At 40.8% G+C, this 12,873-nt stretch overlaps 1 protein-coding gene across 1 annotated transcript in view; it reads right to left on the bottom strand.

Moving 5' to 3' along the window:
* Positions 1–208: 208 nt before the first annotated feature.
* The window catches only part of LOC106531940 (semaphorin-4G), a 32,040-nt gene continuing 19,375 nt past the window's right edge, over positions 209–12,873 (bottom strand). The window contains exons 9-16 of the mRNA XM_014027932.1: positions 12,090–12,265; positions 9,461–9,599; positions 8,605–8,827; positions 8,394–8,509; positions 6,446–6,600; positions 6,072–6,130; positions 3,119–5,662; positions 209–1,030 (exon numbers count right to left, since the gene is read on the bottom strand). Of these exons, the coding sequence (XP_013883386.1) occupies positions 4,683–5,662; positions 6,072–6,130; positions 6,446–6,600; positions 8,394–8,509; positions 8,605–8,827; positions 9,461–9,599; positions 12,090–12,265 (1,848 nt within the window). The 3' untranslated portion in view covers positions 209–1,030; positions 3,119–4,682. The remainder of the gene's footprint in view (positions 1,031–3,118; positions 5,663–6,071; positions 6,131–6,445; positions 6,601–8,393; positions 8,510–8,604; positions 8,828–9,460; positions 9,600–12,089; positions 12,266–12,873) is intronic.

A 12,873-nucleotide genomic window follows, 5' to 3' on the forward strand; every position in this document is an offset into this window, starting at 1 on the left:
GGAGACATGAAGCTCTATAAATTTTCCACAACAGTGTATGAGATGCTGGAGGAACTCAGACCTGCTTCCTTATCCAAAGCAGGCACCTCTGTTTTTTTAGATGAATTAACAATATTTACTGTTTTCTGCCTTATCTTAAATATAACATGGTAAAAATCTGGTTTGACAAGGACCATAAAAATACAAAAAAAACAATTTAAAAAAAGAGTTCAGAGTATAATTTTTTTATTTAAATTTGTGAAATGTGAAGGATACTGCTGCCTTCTTTGTTATGTCTTGTATTAGTCTGGGAAAATAAGGTTCTGCATGCAAACTGACATTAAAAAGACCGCGTACATATTAAAGTGAGAAAATGGCAGAACAACCCTTTTATAAGATCTTAGAAAAATTGTGACATTTCTACAAAATTCCGTGTATTTCTCTCCTGTTATTTGGATAAAAAGATTCATTTCCGTGGTGCCGGTACAGCCTCTGCATGCTTTTATGTGCTTCTATTTATAACCTTTTGTGCGACAGGAAATTGGATTTGTCTCACATGTGGCACTTTAACAACACAAACATTAGTTTCAAGACGTACAATGTACAAAATTACAAAATAAATATTTGCCTCCTTTTTTCTGGTTTTGCAACAAAAATAGGCTCATGAAGCATAATGAAACATCAACCTTGGCACTTTTCTTTTAGAATAAAATGAGCTGGTTTTGTTCTTTTTCTAACGGTGCTGCTCAAAAAGGATTCATGCAGCAAAAAAAAAAAAAAAAAAAAAGGTTTTGGTCCAACATGTCAGCACTGCAACAGGGACGAGGACACTGTCTGCTCACAAAGATGAGCCGCCTGGACAAATAAGAATCTCTGAAGTTTATGTCTCTTCGCTTTTGGCCTTGATGTCTTTTTTCAAAAGGTGCATTTTGTTCTGTTGCTCATTAAAAGCCCACCTCCGCAGCTGATCCTGCTGTCTGATGTGTGGTGAAAGAAGATCTCCATGAGACTGACACTGAGAGGGATTCAGACCGGCCCGAGCTCATCGTACCTGCAGACAAGACGGATGACGAAAAATATCTAAGTGACGGCAAAAGATGACTTTGCAAACAGTGACGGTGCTGCAGCTGCTTTAACCTTCCTGATTTTTAGTTCACTTGAATTTTTCTGTAACCAAAGAACGCCCTTTAATGTATAACTCCAATTCCAATGAAGCTGACATTGCATAAAACATAAATAAAAAATAGAATACAATGATTTGCAAATTCTTTTCAACCTACATTCAACTGAATACACTACAAAGACAGGATATTTAATGTTCAAACAGATGAAACTTTATAGGTTTGTTGCAAATATTAACTCATTTTGAATTTGATGCCTGCAACACATTCCAAAAAAGCTGGGACAGGGGCAACAAAAGACTGGGAAAGTTGAGAAATGCTCAAAAAAATAACCTGTTTGGAACATTCCATAGATGGTTGGAAACAGGTGAATGTCATGATTGGATGTAAAAAGGGAGCATCCCTGAAAGGCTCAGTTCACAAGCAAGGATGAGGCTTGATTGAGCAAATAGTCCAACATTTTAAGAACAATGTTTCTCAACGTACAATTGCAAGGAATTTAGGGATTTCATCAGTTGTGACTTTAGTCCATTTTTAGGGGTGCTCAAGTGCCGTTTTTTTTCAGGGGCATCCCTGCTTATTTCAGCAAGACAATGCGAAGCCACATTCTGCACGTGTTACAGAAGCGCTGCTTTGTAGTAAAAGAGTGCAGGAAACTAGACTGGCCTGCCTGCAGTCCAGACCTGTCTCTCATTGCAAATGTGTGGAGCATTACGAAGCACAAAATACCACAAACGAGACTCCGGACTGTTGAGCAGCTGAAGTTGTACATCAAGCAAGAATGGGAAAGAATTCCACATTCAACAATTAGTGTTGTAAGTTCCCAAATGAGGAGCACAGTGGTAAATATACCTCTGTCCCTGCATTTTTGAAAGGTTTTGCATCAACGTCAAATTGAGTGAATATTTGCAAAAAAAACAACAAAGTTATTTGTCTGAACATTAAGTATCTCGTCTTTGTTGTGTATTTAATTGAATATATTGATATGGCATCCTTCTAGAAGGTAACCTATGACGGTCAAATATTTTCTACTGCTAACAGTGACCGATGTGAGTGCAACTCCTGGACTGGTTTAAACAGCGCCTGGCATTCCCAGATGGTCTCACATCCACGTAATAACCAGGCCTAACAATGTTTATCTTCCAAGATCAGACACAATCTAGCATGTTCAGAGAAGTAAGTTGGGGAAAAAAACTGCAAATCACCATTTTATATAAGTTTTACCCAACATCCCAACTTCACTGGCATTGGGCTTGTACAGTATTACCTAAAAAAGCAGGGTCAAAGCCAGCCATTTAAATCCCCACTTCTTTTATTACCAGCATGCTCATTTCAGTAAGGATGTCTACTGAAATGTAGGATTGCTTAATCTGTTTGTAAGGGTGCACTTATTCATGCATTTACATTTTATCAGACAGAATAATGATAAAAACCTTCACATCCCAAGCCCAAGGGTACAAGAAAATAATTGGGAACTTGAGATTGGAGCAGAGTGTAAATGTCTGGGGACAGCTCTGGCTCTCCATTGAGGTCTGCATATCGCAGGATGAATGCTTAATTACTGCCACGCTCTGACAGACGGGAGACGCAGCGACTCATCCAGAAAATAAAACTTGCGAGACTGAACGAGATAATGACCAAATCCGCGCAACAATAAACCTGCTGTACGAGTAAAGTGAGCTGCACTAATGAGATTCATATAAGTCACAAGTTAAAATCCACTTCTGGAAATGAAATCCTGTGTCTCACACACGTGACTGACTCAGACTGTAAGTTTGTCCTCGGTGACAAAGCATTCGTGTGAACCAGACACCGGCAGATGTTTCCATTTGGGACTCTCCAAACCTTCCCCGCAAATTATAAACAGCTGTCACATCAACAAGCTGTCTGCAAACAAGTGAGCTTGCAGTGTTTGCTGTGATTATGGGCTCTTAACTCCAAGATCCCTGCCTTAAAGTGCCTGTTTGGTTAAGTACCCCCGTGTTCGAGGTGCATTGGTAAGAAAGAAAAACTATTACCCTTGGATGCTTTCGGTGCTCCACAGTCTGCCGGTCTGTGCTGCCATCTCATGCTGGGCATCACTCAGCGGGGGGTTTGGACTCATTCAGTGTTTTTCTTAGATCCATTGTGTCGACCAGCGTCCTGCGGACACAGTCACGGACTCCACGGTTGCACAGAGAAAAGGGCAAAAGCTTCTTCGGGCTTACATTTAACAATAGTGTTCATTAACTTTCCCAACGCACATCAAAACTGGTGTTTAAAGTGCTTTAAACAGACAGTTACCCTAAAGATATTAACCCGTCAGCACTTGGTGACATAATCATTATTTAATATTATTCTTTAATTATAGGAGTTTGATAATTACTGCATATATTTGTCTTGTAGAAAAAAAATTGAAAAAATATAATAAAGCATGGCTTTGACATAATTTACTTTTTAACATATTAGTCTGTGCATGCAAATATTAGAGCCATGTCATATCTAATGTAATTATTTACAGATTTATTATATTATTTTGACAAAACTATATATATTAATTTGACAAAAACTGCTTAGAATGTATGATTAATGATACTAAATAATGATCAGTTCACCCTTTAGTGCTTGTGTGTTGCGTTGTGTGTTTTTATTTTGCCATGGCAGTTAGATATATGTGCTGACAGTATGTAGGTTACTTTAAAATCATGGTTTAGTTCATTAAAGCTGGTTGTTCATGTTGCTGCTGTTGAAGTTCCTCTCCAGATTCCAGCAGACTTAGACTGCACCGTCTTGAATAACAGCTGACAACAAGTCTCATCACGTCTTCTGCCTGACAGGAGGCCTCTCTAACCAGAACCTGAACCACGCTAAAGTCTCGGAGGCTGTAGAGCAGGACGAGGAATATCACCTGCTTGAAGGAGGACCTTGTCTACAAGAGGGTAGAGTCTCTTGTGAAGCAGATAAATGACATTAGGAATCGCCACGACAATCTGATCAGAAAAACAATGACTACCTGTGGTTAGCTGCAACTTCAAAATAAAAGCTCTTATATGTGTTAGAAATAAAATCAGACTTCCCCTACGCACTGCCTCCATTTTTATCAATATTTATAAGTGAATGAACGGCGTGTTTTAATAATGCATAGGCCAACGGCGCACTTGTCAGTGCAAACAGGCTGTGGCTAGCTGCCCAACAGTTTAAATCAACATCTCCCATGTATCTGTGCTCCCATGTGCCTACACTCCTTGTTAGAGCCTGTTTATCCTGCTTTGCTCCTCCCAGATGTGTGATAATTCAGACCGTCTCTCTCTCTCTCTAGGCAGCGTTGAGTTGAGGTAGATTGCACGTTTTTTTTTCTGTTTGATTCTCCGGCCCTTCGCTGAGATTTCTCATTTTCATTTGTGCTGTGTTGGGAAATAAGTAATTCGTACTGACAAACAGCTGATTGGTTCAGAAAGCAGGAATTTCTAAAAGTGGATCTGTGAAAAATAAAAAAAAATGTACATAAGACTCCTTCATTGCTTTAGTCCACAACAATGATGAGTCATGGTAACAGGCACAGGTTAGGAACACAGTCGGAGTCTAAAACAGAGCGGCACCTCTCTACACAGAGCTCTCATCAGGTCTGGGCAGCAGCAGAGTGTGTTTCCTCTTCTCTAAAATCTTATTGAGCTCATCTGCAAAGGGGTAGCAGAGCGGGGATGTGTTTTCCGAGTCGCTCTGCCGCAGCAACACGTAGCTGTTCCCGTTCATCCGCCTCAAAACGCTGGGCAATGTCGCTGACAGCCCGTTGGGAAAGTCACACTCCGGGGGGGAAAACTGTGGGGTGGGAGGGAGAGGGGGCGCTGGGGGCGGAGGCTCTTTATTGAGGGAGGTCTGACCCTCACCGGGGACGATATACAGGAGGCCTTCATCTGGAGCATCGGCGTTTTGGCGCTTTGAAACTCCATTATAGAAGCCGTTGCCGTTGCAGTGACTGGAGATGGTCTTTAGCTCCGTTGAAGAAGAGTTCCTATGGTGCTTTCTGTTCTTCTTGCTGCTTGGGTGGGCTGCAGCGGCGGCGCGCAGCGAGTACTTGCCTCGCTGTCCGACTCGCAAGCAGAAGCCCAAGTAAGCCAGGACCACGCCGAGCACCACGCACAGAGCGCCCAGGATGGTGATGAGGGACAGATAGACCACCTCCATGTTCTTAGGCGACAGCAGGGGGAGTGGGGAGTGGGGGTCCTTGGAGGAGGAGTTCTCAGATGAAGAATGAGTGGACAGTGCTGGCAGCGTTACAACGGGGCTGTGGGTCGGCTCAGCCGGCGGCAGGGTTGGATCGAGTTCGATGGTTACATTGTAGGTGACAACAGCCACCTTGATGTTGTTCTCTATGGCGTGACAGGCGTACAAGCCGCTCTGGTCCTGCTGGGCCTTGATGATCAGCAGTCCATCCGTCCCGGTTCGGAAGCCCGAGTTGAGATCGTAGCCCTGCACCTCGGTACCGTTCAGCATCCACAGAGGCGTCGCCAGGTTGGAACTGAGCTCGCACTGCAGCAGGACGTCATTGCCAACCCGCACAGAGCGGCTCCGCTGGACAACATCTGAAACATAAACTAATTACTTAACATCTATAGGACTTATCATGGCAAGAGGTCCAATTAGAAACAATTTCACTGCTGCCATCATATTACCTCATTGAGGGAGAGAGAGAAGGAGAAGATGGTTACATTTCAGCAGATTGAAACTGATAAGTGGGGAGAAGGCATTTGCCTGCCTTGAATATCAAACACATTTCTCTCCAGAGAAGGCAAAGACGTTATTAAAGAAGGGAGGAGAGCTTTTTGCCAACACCATCCATATAATCAACCTTCAAAGAGGCCTTCACACCATCCGATGACAACTTTGCATCTTTTGAGCTTTAAATTAGCTATTTTTAATCTCCTTTCTACGTGTCAAAGCAAACTTTTTTCAAAGCAGCACGATCAAGCTTCAGATGAGATTTCGACTTACTGTATTGTGTTTTCTCACAGCCAGTTCTGCCTTGGTGGATGTCTTGGATTAAAGTGGATCTGTGAAAAGAAGAAAAAGAGTGAGCGCGTTAATGCACAGAGTAAAGATGATGATTTATTTATATCTCTAGTATCGTTCACAGCTACTGACAAAGCATCTCTGTTACATTAATCGGTACGCTTAAATCTGCACAACATGTTTACTATTACAGCAGGGTTGTGTTTCTGCCAGCAGCCTGGTTACGCAACAGTTCTGAGTGTTGACAGAGTGACAGGGCGTGGCGGTTCTTCAGGTAACTCAGGTCAACACAATAACACTACACCAACAAACACTTCATTCAACTGATCCGATCGCACACAGGTTTCCACTGTCACCTGTTCGCCTGCGTCATCACGTCCACGCACTCAGCTCCGTCCCAGGCGCAGTCAGGATCTCTGGCGAAGATGCATTCGTAGCAGGAAGCGTACCTGCGGCAGTTGGAGAGCGGCAGCTGAATCACACCTGACTCAGAGCTGGCGTACACACTCATCTGGTGGAGAAAGACGATTTCATTAAAGCAGGGCGACAATGAAGCACGGGCGGAGCTAGACTATTTTGCAAGGGGTGGCACAGGGGTGGCCAAGGTGTTTTTAAGGGGGACCACATTTGAAAATTCAAAATGGCCACCACAGCTAATTCCTAATTACTTTAATTTATCTGTTTTTAGCGCTGCAGTTAACAATTATTTTAGTAATCGATTAATCAATTGATTATTCTGGCAATTAATCAAATAATCGGATATAAAAGAAATTGTCATGTTCTGCAGTAATTACTTAAGCTTATTTTATGAGAAATACAATTATTTAATATTGTGAAGGTTAATCTACACTTGTTGATGATCCTGCTGCGATCAAAGTAAAATTACAATACCAGTTGTATTAATTCATGCATTTTAAGCTCCAGCTACTTGTATTTATGTATGTGAGGTTTGAGGAGGCATTAATTAAAAGTACTCTGTCACTGAACCATTTTTAACCATCATAGAAAAATCTAAATGCTGTAAATTTATTGTTATGGATTGGAAAACTGAATACTTTGTTTTTAGTTTTTTATTATTATTATTATTATTATTATTTTTTTTTTTTTTTTTTGGTTAGAATTTTAATAAGTAAAATGGGTAATACATATAAACATTTGGGTGCTGCAATTGAGTTTTGTAGAGTTCACTTGTTAATTGTAACAAAAAATTCATATATTTTTAAGATTGTTATTAGATTGGTGCAGGGTTCCCCTTTAAAGATTTAGTCTTGACTGCTTAGCTACAAACAAATAGGACAGTAGTAATGAAGGCTAAAGTCATAAAAAGCAGCAACAAATAATTAAAAAAAATCCAACTAGCCTCTATTAATACTTTAAATCTTGAAATATGCTTTTATCTTAATTTAAATGAGATACTTGGACTGAATATCAACAAATAACCTGTTTCAGCTCAAGCTGTCAATCTGTTGCTGTGCTTTTATTTTTATCTGACAAATTTACAGTAAGTCTTGTTTTTACTCACACAACGTACACACTGTTTAATAAAACCCTGCCAGGTCACCATGATTAGTCAGCACAAATAACGTTAGCCAAAATATACCTCCTCCTTGTAACTGATAGCGGAAGTGCTAACGTCGTAGTATAACACAAATAACATTCCGGGCAGACAAAAGTGCGCTGATTTTATATATATGTATTTTTTATGAAGCTTCGAGGCAGATAATTTGCCTCGAGGATTTTTTGTAATCGAATTACTCAAATTATTTGAGAAATCATTTCAACCCTATCTGTTTTAAGAAATACTGAGCTGAAGTTTCATCCGATTGTAGCTAAGAATGAGCCAAAAAAACATGCTGAATGCAAGTCGCAACATTAATTAGCCATTTTTAGACAGAATTAGAAATTAGAAAACAATATATGCCATATTCTAAATGCTAATCAAAAATTCAAGAAGACCACCACAGCTAATTTTAAAAGCCTATAATTCAGCCATTTTAAGACTTATTGAGGGGAAATTTGTTGTGAAGCAGCTAAGAATGATCACATGTCCATTGCCGATGCTAAGCCCAAATTGAGCTAACCACTAATGCTAATGCTAACTTTAAAAAGGAATTAAATCTAGCCATGTTTAAACATACACATCTGATTTTTTTATAGTACAGTAGTATCAGAGAACAATCTTTAACACAATCTAAATATAAATACAAAATCCAAGATACCCATCCACTTGGCACCCAGGCCACCCCTCTAGCTCCGCCCCTGCAATGAAGCTTTAAACGTGAGCATCACAGACCGTCAGACTACCTGCTTCGTAGACAGCAGAAGACTGAGCACAGGCTGCGGCTCCTCAAACAGCTGAACCTCTTCAATAATGTGCAGCTGCCCTTTAATGTTGACAGCTTTGTGTAACCAGCCTTCATCTGGGCGACAAAACACAAACACGGTGAGAAAAAAATAGAATGTAAATATTATACATGCAAGAAATTTAGTACAAAATCTGTTGATTCCCTCTCACCTGTGCCCATGTATAAAACATGGTACGTTTGCTCATCTAAGCCCTGGACTGTGCGCACAGCCATTTGTGTGTAGTCTGTTGTCCTCATGAACAAGAGGGGGCGTCTGTCTACAGGCTGGATCTCGTTGGACATCAGAGGATGCCGTCGGACAAAATCCAGCACGTCATCAGGCAGGGAGGTGGAGATGTTTATGCCCTTGGCCTTGAGGGCATCAGTAATACACTGTAGTAAAAGAAAAAGTGATATTTGGAGGACTTGAAGAGAATGATGAGCTAATTATTTGGTAATAAACAAATACAACCCAACAATAGGGAGATGCTTCAAAAATTAGTGGGGCGGATGGAAAGTTTCAGAGATTGTGAGGAAAAAATACAAACATTTGGGGAAAATGTGACTTTTCATTGATTACAGTGTGTTTGAGCTCATTACCTTCTCTATTTGTTCTTCTCAAATGACTTAAACTAACTCCTCTAAGAGGTTTTTACACTCCTCACAACAAATCCATAACTATGTGTCTTTATTTTTTAAAAGCAAAGTTACAATAAGTCCTGAAAAGTGCTAAAGTGACGTCTGCCACATAAAACAAATCCTGGCCTTTTTAAGGCTGCAGCTCTGAAGCACCGAGTTTAAAACAACTGTTATAAAAATGGCTTTCAGATGTGTTTTCAGCTTTATCCTTGAAGCTGACACTCAACTTTCCTCTTTTTTCATCCCTTTTTTTCCACCTCCTTTTACTTGTCTTTACTGAGAAATAGCTTCATATGCTCTTTTACCACTGTTTGAATGCAGAAGAGCGTTGTGTGTTTGGTAGACTCAGGGGGGCACCGCTGCTCGTGAGTGAGAGAGCGTGCTTACTGTTCCAGGTCTTGGATTGGGGATCTTCCCGACATATTCCCTCCAGCTGGAGTCCTGGTTCTCCATGTAGGGTCCTTGAAAGGCCGTTTGGACTTCAGGCAGAGAGAACCGACACACTGCAGACGCCTTCACGTTTTTCCTTTGGAGCGCCAAGCAGCGCAGTGAGAAAGACCAGAGCACAAGTTACAAACAATAACACTGGTAAACCTGTGGTTCTCATAGCGACAGAAGTAAAAAGGTAAAGTGGAGCAGTGGCTCACCTAGTAAAAAAACGATAGAGAGACTAATGGAAAAAGTGTGTGTGTGTGTGTGTGTGTGTGTGTGTGTGTGTGTGTGTGTGTGTGTGTGTGTGTGTGTGTGTGTGTGTGTGTGTTGGGTCACTATTAGAGACTGTGAAGCTGATTAGAAACCATACATGTCTGAGAAGAAGAACAGGGAGGGAAGGAGGAACAAAAATATGTCAAAGTGGAGGTTAGCGACAGAAAAGTGTCTGTGTCAGCAAAATATTTAGGAGACAATAGATTTAAATAAAACTGAAAGTAATTACTGGATGTGTATCTACAATTCATTAACTTTTGGAGTCAACCTAGGTGAGGTAGGGGCAATTGATGGCTTGAGGGCCACATCCGGCCCGTGGGTGACTTTTGTCTGGCTCGCTAAAGAGCACCCCCCCAAACACACACAAAAATAAAATAAAATAAAAATAAATAAAATTACAAACGAATTAATACATTTTTGCAAGTTTTTTTAACTTAATAAAAGCACTCAAAGCAGCTCTTAGAACCTAAGAACCATTTAGAGTGCTTCTTTTGTGTGAAAATTAAAATATATATATTAATATTATTTTTTGTGTTTTGGGAGGTAGACTACAGCCTCATTCACAACAGCCACACAGACCAGTTCATCTTTAAGCTTCCTCTGGCCATTCATAAATCACAGGTGAGGTTAACGCTCACATGTACGCACTCAGAAATGAACCCGACAGTGCGGATCCAGAAGAGGCATGGAACTCAGCTGGACTGTGCTGTCTTGTGAAAGAAGCTTATCTGTTCACAGAATTTCATAGCAAACATATTTGTTCAGTCTCCTATAAAGGATTTTAATACAAGTCACCACAACAACACGCTACACAAAGCTAGATTTGAGTATACTGAAGTTGCAAACAAACAACAACTGTGACCTTTGTACCAGAACCACAACCACACACTCAAAGTGTCTTTGGCCATTGCTCTTCAGATTGCTTTAAATGTTATCCATATTTATTAAACAAGAGTAAAACTGTGATACTTGAGTATGAAACGTGCAGCGCTATGTGACCCTCTGGTAGTGTCAACAAACAATCGCAGCCCCTTCCAGCATTTAAGTTGCCCACCTGACCTAGGTCAACCCATTTCCAAATGTTCACCACAGACAACATGCTGTTTGAAACACAAAAATGGTTATTAACACAGCCAGTTTTTCAGATATTGAGCTAAAATCTGGTGTGGTAGTAGCCGAGCCTCCTCAACACTAGTGTCTCACAAGGAAGACACGAGGTCATACATGACATCATTTACAAGATTTGATCAAAACGACCACAACTCCACCTCTTCCCCCTCATACGATGGTCCTAAATCTGTGGCATAAAAGGCGGTGGGTAATATGCAATCCTGTAGGTTAATTTCACATAAAATGTCTATACAGCTGTTTTAATTTGTGAACTACAGCGACACTGATGAAGCTTGATAATCAACACACTTCTCTGTTATTGACAACATCAGTGTTTGCTGCCTGCGGACAGTGTGAGAGCTGAGGTGAGTTGAGCACAACAAACCTTCCCTACTGCTGCTGCTTTGTTTTAAAGGCATTAAACTGGCAGCACAGTGAGTGGGTTTCACTGGGTACGAGCCACTTGAAACAAAATGCTTCTTTCTGGCATTCGCTAACCACGATTGTTCATCAAGAGCAAGAACAACAAAACAGAATATTTTTTGTTTTTATTATTCTGGTAGCAGTAAGAGATAATTTTAGATCAATGTATGTAACTCCCCACTCAAAATCACTTCTCTTACTAAAACCAATCACGCACATATTTGCAAAGTGTTTCAGATCTGAGGAGCAGCGCTGACAGCGAGCCCTATCTGGTGTGAAGAGCATGCATCAGGAGCAGACTTCTTGCAGCTTTAATTATTTAAAGTCATTTAAGTGGCAGCCTCTGCCGATACTTATTATTGACCTCATTCTTTAATAAAACATGAGCAGTGTAAACCGTAACAGTAGCTCCTCTTGAGAGGAGATAACTGTTAAATAAGTGCCTCCTCTAACATCAAACCGCCTGCTGTTGCGACAGAAATCTCAGATTTCACAGCATTAGCAAGGGAAATCCTGACTGCGGCAGTTTAAACTTTAAATCTGCCTTCCTGATGAACCTTTCTTTCCTAAACTTTAACTTACCAAATTACTTGGAAATGAAGTTCTTTGAGCTGTGCTTCACCTCTTCCTTTCATCCTGTCCCCTCCTGACTTCTCCGACAGCCTCGCTGAATCGATAGCTGCTTTTTTATCTCAGTCTCGCTCATCTACATCTGCAATCTCAAAGCCCCCCCTGTAACCCCAAAAAGAGCTTGAACAGACACTAAATCCCCACTCACCACTCCAGGCCGAAGATGCCATAGAAGAGCGTGTCCTTCGGGGTGAGGCCGTGCATAACGAACACGCTGCGCAGCATGTTAAAGTGGAAGTCGTACTCGGGCAGCGAGCAGGTCAGCCTGGATTTGAGGAAGGACGTCCAACGTTTCTGCAGGGTTAAAAGGCCTCCCCTGTCTCCCTAAATATAGAAACAAAGAAACGTAGATGAATACAGAATTATGAGGAAAAGATGTTAGAAAATTACAGGCCTCTAAATCCGCTGCCATTTACACCAGACTTTTATTCTAACATCAAATTATGTCAGTGGTCTGCAACCTGGGGCCACATCTGGCTTTTTGGTCCCACTGCAGTGGCTTTTTGAAGCTTTGACCAAATCTAACATGAGAATAAATTGTTTGGTTTTTATACTCACAACAGAAAAGGCTAACTTTAGCAAATATGTGATCAATACTACCAATCCACTCAAAAATGATTTGTTGAATTTATTAAACAAGTTATGTCAAGTGGTTCCACTCAGCCGAGTTGAGTAAATGTAATGTGACTTACACAAGTACTTCTTGTTCCATTTACTCATTTGTGTGGAACCACTTGACATAACTTGTTTAGGTAAAATTCAACAAATCATTTTTTGAGTGTACAAAGAGTAAAATATGTCGATCAGCTCATGCTAGAAGCCTGTTGGTCACTCCAGTTATTGAACTTTCAACCTTAAAGTAGGAGCTTCCCCTCAAATCCATCAGGGCTACCTTTAAAGACCTTCAAGAATAGACTAGACTAGAATATATA

This window comes from Austrofundulus limnaeus, unplaced genomic scaffold (genome assembly GCF_001266775.1).
Source record: "Austrofundulus limnaeus strain Quisiro unplaced genomic scaffold, Austrofundulus_limnaeus-1.0 Scaffold0, whole genome shotgun sequence".
In the NCBI taxonomy this organism is placed as follows: domain Eukaryota; kingdom Metazoa; phylum Chordata; class Actinopteri; order Cyprinodontiformes; family Rivulidae; genus Austrofundulus; species Austrofundulus limnaeus.